The 15,678-nt window shown below is 43.0% G+C and overlaps 1 protein-coding gene across 4 annotated transcripts in view; it reads right to left on the bottom strand.

Moving 5' to 3' along the window:
- LOC135541412 (cytosolic 10-formyltetrahydrofolate dehydrogenase-like) overlaps positions 1 to 15,421 on the bottom strand; it is a 49,701-nt gene extending 34,280 nt beyond the window's left edge. Inside the window, exons 1-7 of one of the 4 annotated variants that reach the window (XM_064967644.1) lie at positions 15,291 to 15,421; positions 13,773 to 13,915; positions 11,182 to 11,416; positions 10,830 to 10,995; positions 10,506 to 10,607; positions 10,055 to 10,144; positions 8,898 to 9,035 (exon numbers count right to left, since the gene is read on the bottom strand). In XM_064967644.1, coding sequence (XP_064823716.1) covers positions 8,898 to 9,035; positions 10,055 to 10,144; positions 10,506 to 10,607; positions 10,830 to 10,995; positions 11,182 to 11,416; positions 13,773 to 13,902 — 861 coding nt within the window. In that variant the 5' untranslated portion in view covers positions 13,903 to 13,915; positions 15,291 to 15,421. Of the gene's footprint in view, positions 1 to 8,897; positions 9,036 to 10,054; positions 10,145 to 10,505; positions 10,608 to 10,829; positions 10,996 to 11,181; positions 11,417 to 13,772; positions 13,919 to 15,284 lie in introns of all 4 variants that reach the window. The other 3 variants (XM_064967642.1, XM_064967643.1, XM_064967645.1) reach the window with 3 other exon arrangements.
- Positions 15,422 to 15,678: the final 257 nt, after the last annotated feature.

The following is a 15,678-nucleotide window of genomic DNA, read 5'->3' as shown; positions in this document are numbered from 1 at the left end:
TGGGCGACAGCTCATTGCTCACTCTGACACACTGAGTTCTGCGTTCAAGGTATGATTTCATCCATCTCAAGGCATCGAGGGAAAAGTTGAACTTGGACAATTTTGTGATGAGAATCTCATGGTTAACCGTATCAAAAGCCTTCCTTAGGTCCAGAAACACAGCCCCAACCATGCCACCTTTGTCCATCTTGGACTTCACATTTTCCAGAAGAAAGCAGTTGGCCGTTTATGTGGAGTGTTTCGCTCTGAAGCCAAACTGCATGGAGTGTAATGTGAAGAGGCTGTTGTTGAGGTGGGCAATCAGTTGTTCTGCTACACACTTTTCAACAACCTTTGACACCACAAGCAGTATACTAATGGGCCTGTGTGCATATCCTGGAAAAGTTAAGCAACTAATTTTGATTAAAAAAACAGAATCTTGAAACTGTGGAGAGGGAAAAACCTATCCATTTACAAGAATATTACCCTGATTAATTATCTAGTGATATCGCAGTTTAAATATTTATTCTTGGATCTACTGACTCCAGGAGAATCCTTTTTCAAATCATGCGTGAAAAAAACATCACTTTCACAAATACCATACCCCCCCCCCAAAACAATTATAACCTTCCATTCTTGTAATGTCTTAGTGATAAGATATTTGTACATGTAACTTTCTCACTCATCACTATTCACAATTCAATCAGGACTATGCATAATCATGGTAGCATCCAAATGAATGTAGAAGGGTTTAGAAACATTTTATTCTTATTTACAATAAATTTGACTCCAAAATGACACTAATATATTTACCATTTCATTTCTATTGGGCACAAAATGATTTGAAACACAACCAAAACAAACAGAAAATGCATCCAACAAGTTTTTAGAGTCACAAGCGTGATGTAATCATTGCATGCTAGCAATATGGGACCAAATACTACACTTCTGACACTTTAATACACAACTGAATTTGTCCCAATACTTTTGGTCCCCTACAATGGGACAATGTTCAAAAAGTGCAGTAATTTCTAAACGGTTCACCCAATATGGATGAAAATACCCTGAAATTAAAGCTGACAGTCATTGTATCATTTCAAATCCAAAGTGCTGGAGTAGAGTGCCAAAACAACAAAAACATGTGTCACAACAATTGACACATTTCATTCATTTCAATTTAAGCTATTATATAAAATACTTGCTACAAAAATAATGCTCAATATATGGGGCATTGAATAGTAAGCCCTGTGCAGACTCTGCCACAAGGAAACAGAATAAAGATTTTCTGAAACTGTTCCTCGGTGGCTTGCTTTTAGAGTCTGGTCCAGGAATGATTGTTCTATCATAATATCAGGGTTCAGATGGACCTGCAAACTGTGTATTGTTAGAGGATCTGAAAAACCACGATCAGTGAGTGGGAAATATCATTATTATTTAGGACACTATTGGTAGAAATGTTACAAATAGGGAAGTTATGGACCCTTGTAATTCAGTAAAATGGATGGATTTAATGCAAAAAAATAAATAGCATAATGGCATACTGGGAAAAATCTGGGGCAGCAGCCTAGTTGTTAGTGCGTTTGGCCAGTATCCGGATGGTTGCTAGATAGAATCCCTGAGCTGATAAGGTAATGGCTGCTCCCATTACCTCACTGCTGAAGGGGGGTCCGGTACGGTTGCAGTGGTCGGCTGAGGTGGACAGGGCTTTTGGGCAGCTAAGAGCTCTGTTTACCTCGGCTCCTGTGTTGGCCCATCCGGATCCCTCTCTGGCGTTCATAGTGGAGGTGGACGTTGGCTGTGCTTAAAGCGTTGAAGGCGTGGAGACATTGGCTTGACTAAACACCCTTTCCTCATCTGGACTGACCACCGCAACCTGGAGTACATCCAGGCAGCGAGGAGACTGAATCCTCATCAGGCAAGGTGGGCCATGTTCTTTACCCGTTTTGTGTTTAAGTTGTCCTACAGACCAGGTTCCCAGAATACAAAGGCAGACGCACTGTCCCGGCTGTGGCATAGAGGAGCGGCCCATGGATCAGACTCCCGTACTCCCGGCCTCTTGTCTGGTAGCGCCGGTCGTGTGGGAGTTGGACGCGGACATTGAGCAGGCGTTGCGTACAGACCCCGCTCCCATCCAGTGTCCGGTCGGACGTATGTACGCTCCGTCTGCTGTCCGTGACCAGTTGATCTATTGGGCCCACACGTCATCCGGGGATCGGTCGGACGGTTCGCTGTCTGACTGGGAAGTACTGGTGGCCGACCTTGACTAAGGACGTGAGGATCTATGTTTCCTCCTGCTCGGTGTGTGCCCAGTGTAAGGCTCCGAGACACCTGCCCAGAGGTAAGCTACACCCCTTACCCGTTCCACAACGACCTTGGTCACACCTGTCTGTGGATTTTTTAACTGATCTACCTCTTTCACAGGGAAACACTACGATCCTGGTCGTTGTGGATCGTTTCTCTAAGTCCTGTCGTCTCCTCCCTCTGCCCGGTCTTCCTATGGCCCCACAGACTGCAGAAGCCCTGTTTACGCACGTCTTCTGGCACTACGGGGTGCCTGAGGATATAGTGTCTGATCGGGGTCCCCAGTTCACGTAGAGAGCCTGGAAGGCGTTCATGGAACGTCTGGGGGTCTTGATCAGCCTTACCTCGGGTTTTCACCCTGAGAGTAACGGGCAGGTAGAGAGAGTCAACCAGGATGTGGGTAGGTTTTCACCACTCCTCCACTAACCTCTCCCCCTTTTCAGTGTGTATTGGGGTACCAGCTGGTTCTGGCGCCGTGGCATCAGTGTCAGACCGAGGCTCCTGTGGTGGACGACTGGTTCAGGCACGCAGAGGAGACATGGGAGGCCGCCCGTGTACATCTCCAGCGAGCCGCGCTTTGCCAGAAAACCAGCGCGGACCATCACCACAGTGAGACCGGGTCTGGCTCTCGACCTGAAAACCTTCCCCTCCGCCTGCCCTGCCTGAAGCTGGGTCCGCGGTTTGTGGGGCCCTTCAAAGTCCTGAGGAGGGTGAACAAGGTATGTTACAGATTACAGCTTCCCTCTGATTATCGTATTAACCCATCGTTCCATGTGTCTCCTCAGGCCGGTGGTGGCTGGTCCGCTCCAGGAATCTGAGATGCGGGAGGTCCCTCCGCCCCCTTTGGACATCGAGGAGGCCCCGGCGTACATCGTTCGTTCCATCCTGGATTCGAGGCGTTGGGCGGGGGCCTTCAGTACATCGTGGAGTGGGAGGGGTACGATCCGGAGGAGAGGTGCTGGGTTCCGGTTGCGGATGTTTTGAACTGCTGCAGGAGTTTTACCGTCGCCAGCCGGATCGCCCTGCTCCTCACCCTCCGGGTCGTCCCCGAGGCCGGTGTCGGCGCGCTGCTGGTGACACGCGTCAATGGGGGGAGGGGGGGGGGCTCGGTGTCGGCTCCTCTCCTTGTTCAGGCGGCGTTCGAGATTGACGTCACCAGCTTTCTAGCCATCGCCGCTCCATTTTTCATCTGTCCATTTGTTTTGTCTTGGTTTTCACACCTGGTTTTCATTCCCCAATCAATCTACATGTATTTAGTCCTCTGTTCCCCATCATGTCTTTGTGAGTATGTTCACGCGCGATAGTGGGCACTTATGTCATTTTTTGTGCCTATTGTTGAACGGAATAAAAGTGCGCCTGTTTACTCTGCTCTGCTCTCCAGCACCTGACTTCGCCTCCCTTACACAGCCTTAACAACACCAAAGTAATAAAATAAAGACGGCGATTTTAAAAGTTTATTTCATTTTGATTTCAGCACTGACGTGGACATGGATTGATGTTTCAGCATTGTCTCAATAAAGAGTTTGACTAGCCACATGCGACGGACACACGCAATTACAAGCCTGCTGGAGTTAGCGGCAGGTAGACGACAAATATCCACCGTAGTAGTGCGGATGAAGCCTGCGCTGGAATGGGACGCTAACTGAAGCTGGCTAGCTTTAGAAAACCCTGCGTAGATCTAGCTTGCTTCGTAGTATAACCCCTTTCAAAGAATGTCAGTTCTCAAATTGAGAAATATGTTAGGAAAAATTGACCTATTGAAGGGAATTAAGTTTGTGTACACCTATTAATTAGTCAAACCAATTTGTTCACTGAAAATGTGCTTTGTTTTTCAAACAGACTTCAAACACGCATGCAGGGTAACTGTATAAATTCACTTTTATAAAGTCCTAATTGCAAAGTCAAAGTCCTAGCTATTGCAGGCTGATTTTGAGTGCTGTTAAAACTCCGGGGGCGTGTCCATAAGTGCACGGGATAGAAAACCTTTTGCAATGTAAAACAGAAATTAGATTTTTTAATACATTTTCTTAAATTTGTTGTACCTAATGAACACAACCCAGGTAGACTCTCCCTGTCTTCACAATGAGACATGTATGTTGGCAGGAGGTCACCAACAGTTTTATTTACCTCCACTTGTTTTACAATTTATGACCAGTAGAGGCCAGAAAAGCCTGGGTCATATCGAGACCGTGTGCAGTAGACTGGGGTCATATCCTATACGGTCTAAGGACAACCCAGATTGGTCAAATAAAACACTTTTTTGCAGGACTCATTCTGCAGGACTCATTCCGGGCTTCGATACCCTGAATGCATATTTACAACCCAATAGCATAGCATGATGACAAATATGGGCTTAAAAATATATTCTGAATTTTTAAACGTGTAAAACACGTACAGTATGTCATTATACTATTTCACCCAAAGTAATGTGAGATCATGGGGAACAAACAAATTTAGAGCTGATTGAGGAGAAGTCCCCGGAACTAATTCATCTTCCTGGAAATTCCATGGCCTTCAGCCCATAGAGCTGACTGAAAAGAGGTAAGACAATGGAGCTACTAAACACATTAGTCTCCCTATGATTCATTAACACTGGGCTGCCTCTCAACTCTCTCTTTCGTTCAGTCAGTCTCTAACACACTCTCTCACTCAAAACCCCTCTATCCTCTCAATTAAAATTCAAGGAGCTTTATTGGCACAGGAACATATTTTTACATTGCCAAAGCAAGTGAAATGGATAAACAAAAGTGAAATAAACAAAAAGTGAAGAGTCTCTGTCTACCCTCTCTGTTACTCCTACATATTACATAACACCACACAAAGAGCTTTTCAGCGCAGGACAAAGGTCATTGGCCCAGCTCTGACAAAAAAAAGTACAGTACTAACAGACCAGTTATTTCCCCTGTGAATGAGGGGGAACAGCCAGTCACCATGAGATGGCAGGGTATGATCACCACTTTATGCAGCTCCTCACCCTGCACTATCAGCTCCAATGTAAATAACATGAGTAAGTCTACCTCTGATATGCTTCCCAGTAAAGCACTAAAAACAATCAAGCAACCCAGAAAAGTGCTAAAAATATCCCATATTAACATATGTAGCCTAAGAAACAAGGTCCATGAAGTCAATAACTTGCTTGTAACAGATAACATTCATATCCATATCTCTGAAACTCACTTAGATAATACCGTTGATGATAGTGGTAGCAATACATGGTTATAACATCTACAGAAAAGACAGAAATGCCAACACAGGCGGTGTTGCGGTCTATATTCAGAACCACATTCCTGTAAAGCTTAGAGACAATCTAATGTTAAATACCGTTGAAAAACTATTGCTACAGGTTAATCTGCCCCACCTAAAGCAAACTATTGTGGGAAGCTGCTATAGACCACCAAGTGCTAACAGTCAGTATCTGGATAATATGTGTGAAATGCTTAATAATGTATGTGATATCAATAAAGAAGTATATTTTCTGGGTGATTTAAGTATTGACTGGCAATCATCAAGCTGCCCACTCAGGAAAAAACGTCAAACTGTAACCAGTGCCAGCAACCTGGATCAGGTTGTCAGTCAACCTACCAGGGTAGTTACAGCACAGGAATTAAATCATCAACATGTATTGATCACATTTTAGTGATCACAATATAATAGCCATATCTAGGGAAACCAAAGTTCCAAAGGCTGGGCCTAATATAGTGTATAAGAGGTCATACAATAAGTTTTGTAGTGATTCATATGTTGATGATGTAAATAATATTTGCTGGTCTGTGGTGTGTAATGAGGAGCAACCAGACGCTGTTGGTCTGTGGTGTGTAATGAAGAGCAACCAGATGCTGTTGGTCCGTGGTGTGTAATGAGGAGCAACCAGACGCTGTTGGTCCGTGGTGTGTAATGAGGAACAACCAGACGCTGCTGGTCTGTGGTGTGTAATGAGGAGCAATCAGACGCTGTTGGTCTGTGGTGTGTAATGAGGAACAACCAGACGCTGTTGGTCCGTGGTATGTAAAGAGGAGCAACCAGACGCTGTTGGTCCGTGGTGTGTAATGAGGAACAACCAGACGCTGCTGGTCTGTGGTGTGTAATGAGGAGCAACCAGACGCTGCACTTGACACATTTATGAACTGTCTTATTCCAGTTACTATTAAGCACCCATTAAGAAAATTACTGTAAAAACTGTTAAATTCCCTTGGATTGATGAGGAATTGAAAAATTGTATGGTTGAGAGGGATGAGGCAAAAGGTATGGCAATTAAGTCTGGCAGCCCAACCGATTGGCAAACATACTGTAAATTAAGAAATCATGTGACTAAACTAAATAAAAAGAAACTACACTATGAAACAAAGAAATTATATAAAGAATGATAGTAAAAAGCTTTCGGACACCTTAAATTACATTTTGGGGGGAAAAGCCAACTCGGCTCCTTAATTTATTGAATCAGATGGCTCATTCATCACAAAGCCTACTGATATTGCAAACTACTTTTAATGACTTTTTCATTGACAAGATAAGCAAACTTAGGGATGACATGTCAGCAACAAACGCTGACACTACACATCCAAGTATAATAGGACCGAATTATGAAAGACAAGAACTGTTCTTTTGAATTCCATAAAGTCCGTGTGGAAGAGGGGAAAAAATGATTGTTGTCAATCAACAATAACAAGCCACCAGGGTCTGACAATCTGGATGGAAAATTACTGAGGATAATAGCAGACGATATTGTCACTCCTATTTGCCACATCTTCAATTTAAGCCTACGAGAGAGCATGTGCCTTCAGGCACAGGGAAGCTAAAGTCATTCCGCTACCCAAGAATAGTAAAGCCCCCTTTACTGGCTCAAATAGCAGACCAATCAGCATGTTACCAACCCTTAGTAAACTTCTGGGGAAAAATGTGTTTGATCAGATACAATGCTATTTTACAGTAAACAAATTGACAACAGAATTTCAGCATGCTTATAGGGAAGGATACTCAACAAGCACAGCACTTACACAAATGACGGATGATTGGCTGAGAGAAATTGATGATAAAATTATTGTGGGGGCTGTCTTGTTAGACTTGCAGCTTTTGACATTATTGATCATTGTCTGCTGCTGGAAAAATGTATGTGTTATGGCTTTACACCCCCTGGTATAATGTGGATAAAGAGTTACTTGTCTAACAGAACACAGAAGGTGTTCTTTAATGGAAGCCTATCAAATATAATCCAGTTGGAATCAGGAATTCCCCAGGGTAGCTGTTTAGGCACCTTGCTTTTTTAAATTTTTACTAACGACATGCCACTGACTTTGAGTAAAGCCAGAGTTTCTATGTATGCGGATGACTCAACACTATACACGTCAGCTACTACAATGATGACTGAAATGACTGCAACACACAACAAAGAGGTCCAGTTAGTTTCAGAGTGGGTGGCAAGGAATAAGTTAGCCCGAAATATTTCTAAAACTAAAAGCATTGTATTTGGAAAATAACACTCACTTTACCCTAAACCTCAACTACATCTTGTAATAAATAATATGTAAATCGAGCAAGTTGAGATGACTAAACTGCTTGGAGTAACACTAGATTGTAAACTGTCATGGTCAAAACATATTGATGCAGTAGTGGCTAAGAAGGGGAGAAGTCTGTCTATAGTAAAGCGATGCTCTGCCTTCTTAACAACACTATCAACAAGGCAGGGGTTACAGGCCCTAGTTTTGTCACACCTTGACTACTGTTCAGTAGTTCGGCTCAGAACAGGGCAGCACGGCTGGCCCTTGGATGTACACAGAGAGCTAAAATTAATCATATGCATGTCAATCTCTCCTGGCTGAAAGTAGACGAGAGATTGACTTCGTCACTACTTTTATTTATGATGTTGAATGCACTGAGCTGTCTGTTTGAACTACTGGTGCAAAGCTTAGAAACCCATGCATACCTCACAAGACATGATACAAGAGGTCTCTTCACAGTTCCCAAGTCCAGAACAGACTATAGGGACACAGTACTACATAGAGCCATGACTACATGGAACTCTATTCCACATCAAGTAACTGAAGCAAGCAGTAAAATTAGATTTAAAAAAAAAACAGATTAAAAAAACACCTTAAGGAACAGTGGTGACTGTGAAGCAACAAAAACATTGGCACAGACACATGCATACACAGACACACGATAACATACGCACTATACATACACGTGGATTTAGTACTGTAGATATGTGGTAGTGGAGGAGTAGGGGCCTGAGAGCACACAGTGTGTTGTGAAATCTGTGAATGTATTGTAATGTTTTAAAATTGTATAAACTGCCTTAATTTTGCTGGACCCCAGGAAAAGCAGCAGCTAATGGGGATCCATAATAAATACACATACAAATACTACAAACTGTGCTATTATAACCTTGACCTGAAGGCCAGGTAGTATAGCATGTCTGCATGCAGGGATGCTACATACATTTAGCTCAAAAGTTAGAAACAAATGTTTTGTCTTCCAAAGGAAAACCAAAGGAAAAGCTGTGGTCCTATGAAATTGTGATAATATGACAATAGGCTTTAAAAACAATCAATAATCCCTGGTAGTGGTAGTAATATAATTATAATCTTTAAATGATGTTTGTGTAACATTAAACGACCTACCGCTTTGCCGTCGTTGCCAAACAGCATCAGGCCTGCCTTAGAGACCAGACCGGGTTGACTGGCACCAGGGATCTCCAGGGGCTGACCAATAGCAGTTGCACCACTGTCTAGCAGAGAGGAACCGTAGAACGTCACCTTCTAGAGGAGAGACAGGAGAGACCGCAGTGGAATCAGCCTTTGGGTGGAGCTCAATAGTCTAGACTGGCGTCCTTTCCCTTTCTCCTATACCTCATCTGCACTGATGTGACTGAACAGGTGAGTACACGGCTATATGATTCACATTTTATTAGACAGTTAGAAACAGGAAGGGTGGACACAGGGATTTGAACTCCGGTCTCCGGGGTGGGAAGTAGGAGCATTACAGTTAGACCACAGGCTCTGCATGTACTTTACTGTCTTTATTGTGCCCTTGGGGGAAATGTGTTTCCGTATCACGTACTTGTTTCAAAATGCTGTTTAAGAAAAGGACAATACACATTCATGACATGTACACACAGTAGATACAGTAAGAAGCCCAGTCTGCTGGTCTCAGTGAATGGATAGTGGTCTCAGTGAATGGATAGGGACATTAGCTTGAGCTATTTAGGAAAGGAAAGGGGGATACCTAGTCAGTTGTACAACTGAATGCATTCAACTGAAATGTGTCTTCCGCATTTAACCCAACCCCTTTGAATCAGAGAGGTGCGGGGGGCTGCCTTAATCGACATCCACATCATCGGCGCCCAAGGAACTGTGGGGTAGCTGCCTTGCACAGGGGCAGAACGACAGATTTTTACCATATCAGCTTGGAGATTCGATCACTCAACTTTTCGGTTACTTGCCCAAAGCTCCTACCCGCCAGGCTACCTGCCGCCCCCAAAGGGATATCACATTTGGTCAAAATTATTGTTTAGTACTGTTTTTACTGCAGGGGGGTGCCCTATACCGGCACCCAGAGGGGAATAGTTCAAAGTCCAGGTACAGGGGGAAGCTTGGGTCTAAAATTATTTTGTGAGCCTTGCTGAAGGCCCTGACCTTGAAGATCTCATCAAGCCTGTCAGTTTGACTTCAAGTACCTTGCTTGCTGTGGTGATAATCCTTCTCAGCATGTTCTTTTGGCTGGCTGACAGTGGCATTACTGAACAAACAATACGCTCAGTAAACAACTATATTCTTACCTGTCCATCAACCTCTGCCCAGGCTCCAGGCACCTTGTCATTTCCTCTGATCCAGTTGTGTAGGACCTGTGCAGACTGGTTCCAGTCAATCTACAGAAAAACACAAATCATAATAACTAATTACATGAAATCAACATAGACATGCATATCTGAATCAAACAATAGGAAATATGTGGTCCTATGTCAAATCAAAAATCAAATCAAATTGTATTTGTCACATACACATGGTTAGCAGATGTTAATGCGAGTGTAGCGAAATGTGGTCCTATGTAATATGTAATATGTGGTCCTATGTAATTTGTAATCTCATTATGTAATATGTGGTCCTATGTAATATGTAATCTCAAACATAGTGTTTACAGGAGTGCTTGAGCGGTCCACTGATCTTATGGTTAGAAGCAAGATGGCAGGAGCAGTGTGTGTAGAGAATTTAGTTAGGCTCTTGGCCTACCTTGGCATTGTCTTTCTTCTGAATCCCCTCATAGGTGGCTCCCTCCTCTGGCTGGACGATCTTTGGGGCATTCCCTGCTGCGATCAGCCTCACTGCATCCACCTGTGAATCAGGTAAACTTGACAAACATGCTCAAAGATTCCCAACAGTACGGAATGGTCTCACCCTCCATGTGTTGTTGTACTATGCTGCACTTTATTTTTGCATACATGAAACTCTGTTTCAAACAATATTTGTTGATTTGGCTGGCCCTATGTGACAGACAGAGAAAACTGCATTCCTCAGAGTACTGAAGTGTGGCCTCGTTGTATCTCTTTGACTTACTGTGCCTTTCACTCCCTCAGGGAAGAGGAACCTCTTGTAGATGGTGTTGACAGTGTCATCAGGCTCCACATCACACTCCCTCTGCAGCAGGATTGGTCCAGTGTCGAGTCCGTCATCCGCCCAGAACACAGTGAACCCACCTTTCTTGTCCCCGTGGATCAAGGTCCTGTAGAGAGGGTAAAGTGGAGAGGGTAAACCCATGGAGAGGGTAAAGTAAGCCTAACACACTCAAGCTACTTGACGTTTTTTAGTTTACCCATGCAAGCCTCTCATCAATCAACCAATCATCTGTTTGTCCATCCACCCAACCAACATCCATCCTTCTGTCCAAGCAGCCACCGACTCGACTCACCAGTTGATGGCGGAGGCCCCCCTGTGTCGGGGCAGCAGGGAGGGGTGGTAGATGATGGAACCGTGGGCCGGGTGGTCGATGACCTCCATGGGGATGAATTGGGAGCAAAAGGGCATGACGTTGAGCTCGGCCCCCGTGGCCTTGTAGACCTGCACCACCTCCGGGATGCCTTTCCCCTTCAGGCGCCAGCGTGGGAACTTGAAGACGTTCACGCCATCCTTCTCAGCCTCCGCGCCTGTGGGTGTAGAGGGGAGAAGACAGGAGGGATGTTTCTCCCATACCGTATGTAATTCAAGTCGAATTGCCCTGGTCTAAGGGGCTTGCCCTACCATTATAGTAATTCTATGATTTCAAGTTAATATCAAATGTGAAATGCCTTTCTTGCAAGCTCTAAAACCAACAGTGCAGTGATCAATGTCAATGTAGTACAAAACAATAACAAAGTTGAACAAAAATTCACAGGAAAGTAAGAAGCTATATACAGGATCAGTTCCAGTACCATATTTACAATGTGCAGGGATACTGGAGTGATATGTATAGGGGTAAGGTGACTAGGCATCTGGATGTATGATAAACAGAGTAGTAGCAGTGTAAATGAAGATTGCATGTGAGTTGTGTATAGAGTCAGTATAAATGTGTGTACATGTTATGTGTGTGTTGAAGTGTCAGTGTGCATGAGTGTGTAGTCCTGTGAGTGTGGATAGAGAATATAAATACAAGGGCCAACTCAGAAAGTCTGTGTAGCCATTTTGTTAGCTATTTATGGCTTGGGGATAGAAGCTGTTCAGGAGCCTGTTGGTGTCAGACTTGATGCACTGGTACCACTTGCCGTGCGGAAGCAGAGAAAACGCTCCTTGGCTTGGGTGGTGGGGGTCTTTATTGATTTCACACAGCCTGATATAGAGGTCATGGATGGCAGGGAGCTCAGCCCCAGTGATGTACCTCCAGTGATGTACTGGGCTGTTTGTGGCAATTTCATGCAAACGGAATTACGCCAAGACATATATTTTTCACTTTAAAATGTATACCAAACAACAACAAAAACATTGATTCCAACATTTACCAAACAATACAACTCTATGCACAAGTACTAGTTTTAACAATTTGCACAGAACATTTTACAAAAACAGATTTACAGGAAGAACTGTGCAGATACAACATTTGGTAACATTAGTTATCTTTTTTTCTGTGCAAATTGTTCAAAGTAGTCATTTTGCATAGAGTTGTATGGTTTGTTAAACTTTGAAATCAATGTGGTTGTTTTTGTTTGTGAAAAATCAAGAGTCGCAGCGTGATTCCGTTACCATGGAATTACCCTTTGTCCTTGGCCCTTTGTGAGTTCTTTGTAAGCAACCGTCATCCTTCCTGCCGTTACACACAGTGTGTACTTCCAAGAAATATCTAAATAACATGAACTATTATTTTTAACCAAGTGTGCATGTGCACCTCCAACAAAATCACTCATTACTGCCATGCACAGCTCGGCTTATCCAGCAGCATTACAGTATCCCGAAATATCATTTATTTTATTTAGACTTTCCTTTGGAAGTACATACCATGAGTAATGGCAGTAATGACTATAGTTGCTCTGCGAAACTCCATATTTACATTATAACGTTTGCAGAGCTGCTTAATAGGACTTTGAATTGATGGATCCTAGGTGTCAGAGGAGATCCCGTCATATTCATCATCTCCTCAAGCCCAGGTTCTGGTTCAGGTTGGTTAGGTAAAAGTAAGTGTGCCACTGAATAGAATTCACAAAGTCAATCATGTCAGATCAGGCTACATCAAGGGACACATATTTAATGTATTCAAACTGGGCCCTTGGCTCCTTTTAGGTAGGGGGAATGTCACAGGTTGGCTGTAGGCATAAACATTTTCAATAGAGCCAAATGTAAATGGTAATTACTATGGGCTGTATGTTTATACTGGTTTATGTTGATTATGAAAATGCATTGGGAACAGAGGACATGGGGGAAAGGATTGATGTGATCCCACTGGGCACAACGTCTCTTCCACGTTGGTTCAACGTAATTTCATTAAAATGACGTGGAAACAACATTGATTCAACCAGTGTGCGCCTAGTGGAATGTATCTAATGTCTACTTTGGTCTGGGGTGAACAACAGGCACAACTTTTATCAGTGTTCAGTTGACATGATCAAGGCCCGTGTTTCCTTTCAACATTTTAAGAAGAATCCGTTGATTTCCTCTTATAGTTTGGGACAGGACTGTTCTTTGACTGATAATGTGCGATTTCCAATTTCACTTGACATTAAAAAGATTATATTATGTTTGCCTTCACAATATGTGTTCTCTGTGTCGTCGTTGGTTTACTTTATGTACTCTGGTGTGAGGACAAAACCTGATAGAAAAGGGTAGAATATTCAATATGCATACTGTTTATCCAAAGGCTTTGAGCGGGTTCTTGATATCCAAGTAAAATGTCCTTCGGCAAAAAGTAAGACTCCCACCACTATGAGAATATCTCTCTTTTGTGTTTCATATGCAAATTAATGTTGCATTATAGCAGTGTAGAGACAGAGGGTCTTGTTATTGCTGAGGAGAAAAGGTGCTGTCATGCTTGCTCACCTAGAGGGTCGGCTTTGCCATCCTTGTCAGGTATAGTGAACACTCCAACGATGGTGTGGCCCTCCTTCCTCAACTCCTTGTACACCTCCAGGCCAAAAACACTCTGACCAATCACAGCTATCCTCATCATGAGCGATCACAAACTACTGGCACAAAAAGGCAACACCACAGAAAAACAGCAAAAGAGCATTTTACTTTCTTCAAGCACTTCTCGAGATTTATAACAGAAGCATTTGAATATGATCAATTTCAAAATAACCTAATGATATTTATGTTATCCAGAAGTTTTCCATTTTCATTTGTGTAAAATCAGGCAAATAGATCAGCAAATATCAGATCCATTTGTTAGTAAGGTCATGAAAAGTGGTTGACAGTGGGCACGTTTGAATGGTAAGGCTCAAGCAACCGACTGTATACGAATGTCGAGGATTCAATTCGTTAGAGGTTCAACTGCGACAGGCGAAGGTCAGACACTGATGTGGTTTTCCAACAGCAAGGCTCAGATCAATATGTCAGTGTTGCCATTATTTATACAAGCTGTTCTCCAACCCCCATATCACACTCACAAACTGAACATATATGTGTGTACATTGTACAATCAGTTAATGGGAGAAAGACTCATAATCATTTATATGTATATCTACTGCATCTGTATACACAAATTGTGACAAAGTTGGTTCTAGTTTCAGTCATGTCTTTTGTCACGTTTGCATGGGTCAAACAAAACAGCCTAATGATTAGAGCCTCCCACAATGCAGGCCATGGTTGCAGGATGAAGTTGGTGAATAGCAACTGCAGAAACTTGCAGTCGACTGCAATCAAAACTTCATGACCTGTGAACACAGGATTTTTGTAAAGTTCATACAGTCGACATGTAGATGCAAATCAGATGATTTTTTTATTCCCAATAATGCAACACACTTTTCCAACGATGGTCACCGGCTGGGCAAAAGTGATCCGCTGGAACGCGCTCAATGACTTTCACTCAAAAGGTGTATTTTTTCTCCATATTTTATACCTTGGGGTCGCACTTATTTCAACCAATCACGTTGCAGAGCAGATCCCTGCCTATGGAGGATTGACCAATAGAATCTACGTAGCACTACAGTACACTAGACTTCTACGTGCAAAAGCCTAAATATATCTTCCCTACAATGAAAAGTGTGCAGAAACAAATCTTTGAATCCATTTTTAATGATGCACAGTGAAGTTTCACTTTTGCAATAAACTCTCCGATAGAAAACACAAATGAAAGTTGCTACACCACAAAGTGATAACTTTTCTGACAGCGTCATATGAGTTTATTACAGTGTAAACAAGCTACCTTGCAGGTTGGCAACGTTGCAAACCTTTATAAAGCAATGTATAAACACAACGATGTCACGTACGTAAAGCTCGGCGCGCGACCAAGAAACAAACGTCAAATTGTAGAACATTGTACACTGTGCAATCTCGAGATAGCAAATCTCAACACATAGAAATATGCAGTTGAATATTAAAAATGATCATTACCCTTACTTTAATGCTGGCCAAAGTCTCCCCTACTGGCGTGCAGAGAGGGATCGTGTGGACACCGTTGCTCTTTATTTCGGGCCAGAATGTCAGAAGGCTGGTTGCTGCATGTGAGCGACTGTAACAGCCATTAGGAATTACACAACAGTTGAAATCGTGTGATATGATAGGGCGGTCTAGCCGCAAGGGGAGGTCGTAAACTTAATCAGTGTATGGTATATTTTTTCAGTATAACTTTATATGGAATCATACTTTTCCCAGACCAGTTGAGAAGTGTGTGTGGTATAGTTTATGACAGAAGTTTATGACAGTCTCGAAAATGTGATAATTTCCTCATTGGTTCATATCTATACCATAAAACAGGTTGTTATAGAGACAGAAAGATAGGACAGCA

This window comes from Oncorhynchus masou, chromosome 6 (genome assembly GCF_036934945.1).
Source record: "Oncorhynchus masou masou isolate Uvic2021 chromosome 6, UVic_Omas_1.1, whole genome shotgun sequence".
Lineage (NCBI taxonomy): Eukaryota > Metazoa > Chordata > Actinopteri > Salmoniformes > Salmonidae > Oncorhynchus > Oncorhynchus masou.
Note: the sequence above shows the minus strand (reverse complement) of the source record. Positions and strands in the feature narration are given on the sequence as shown.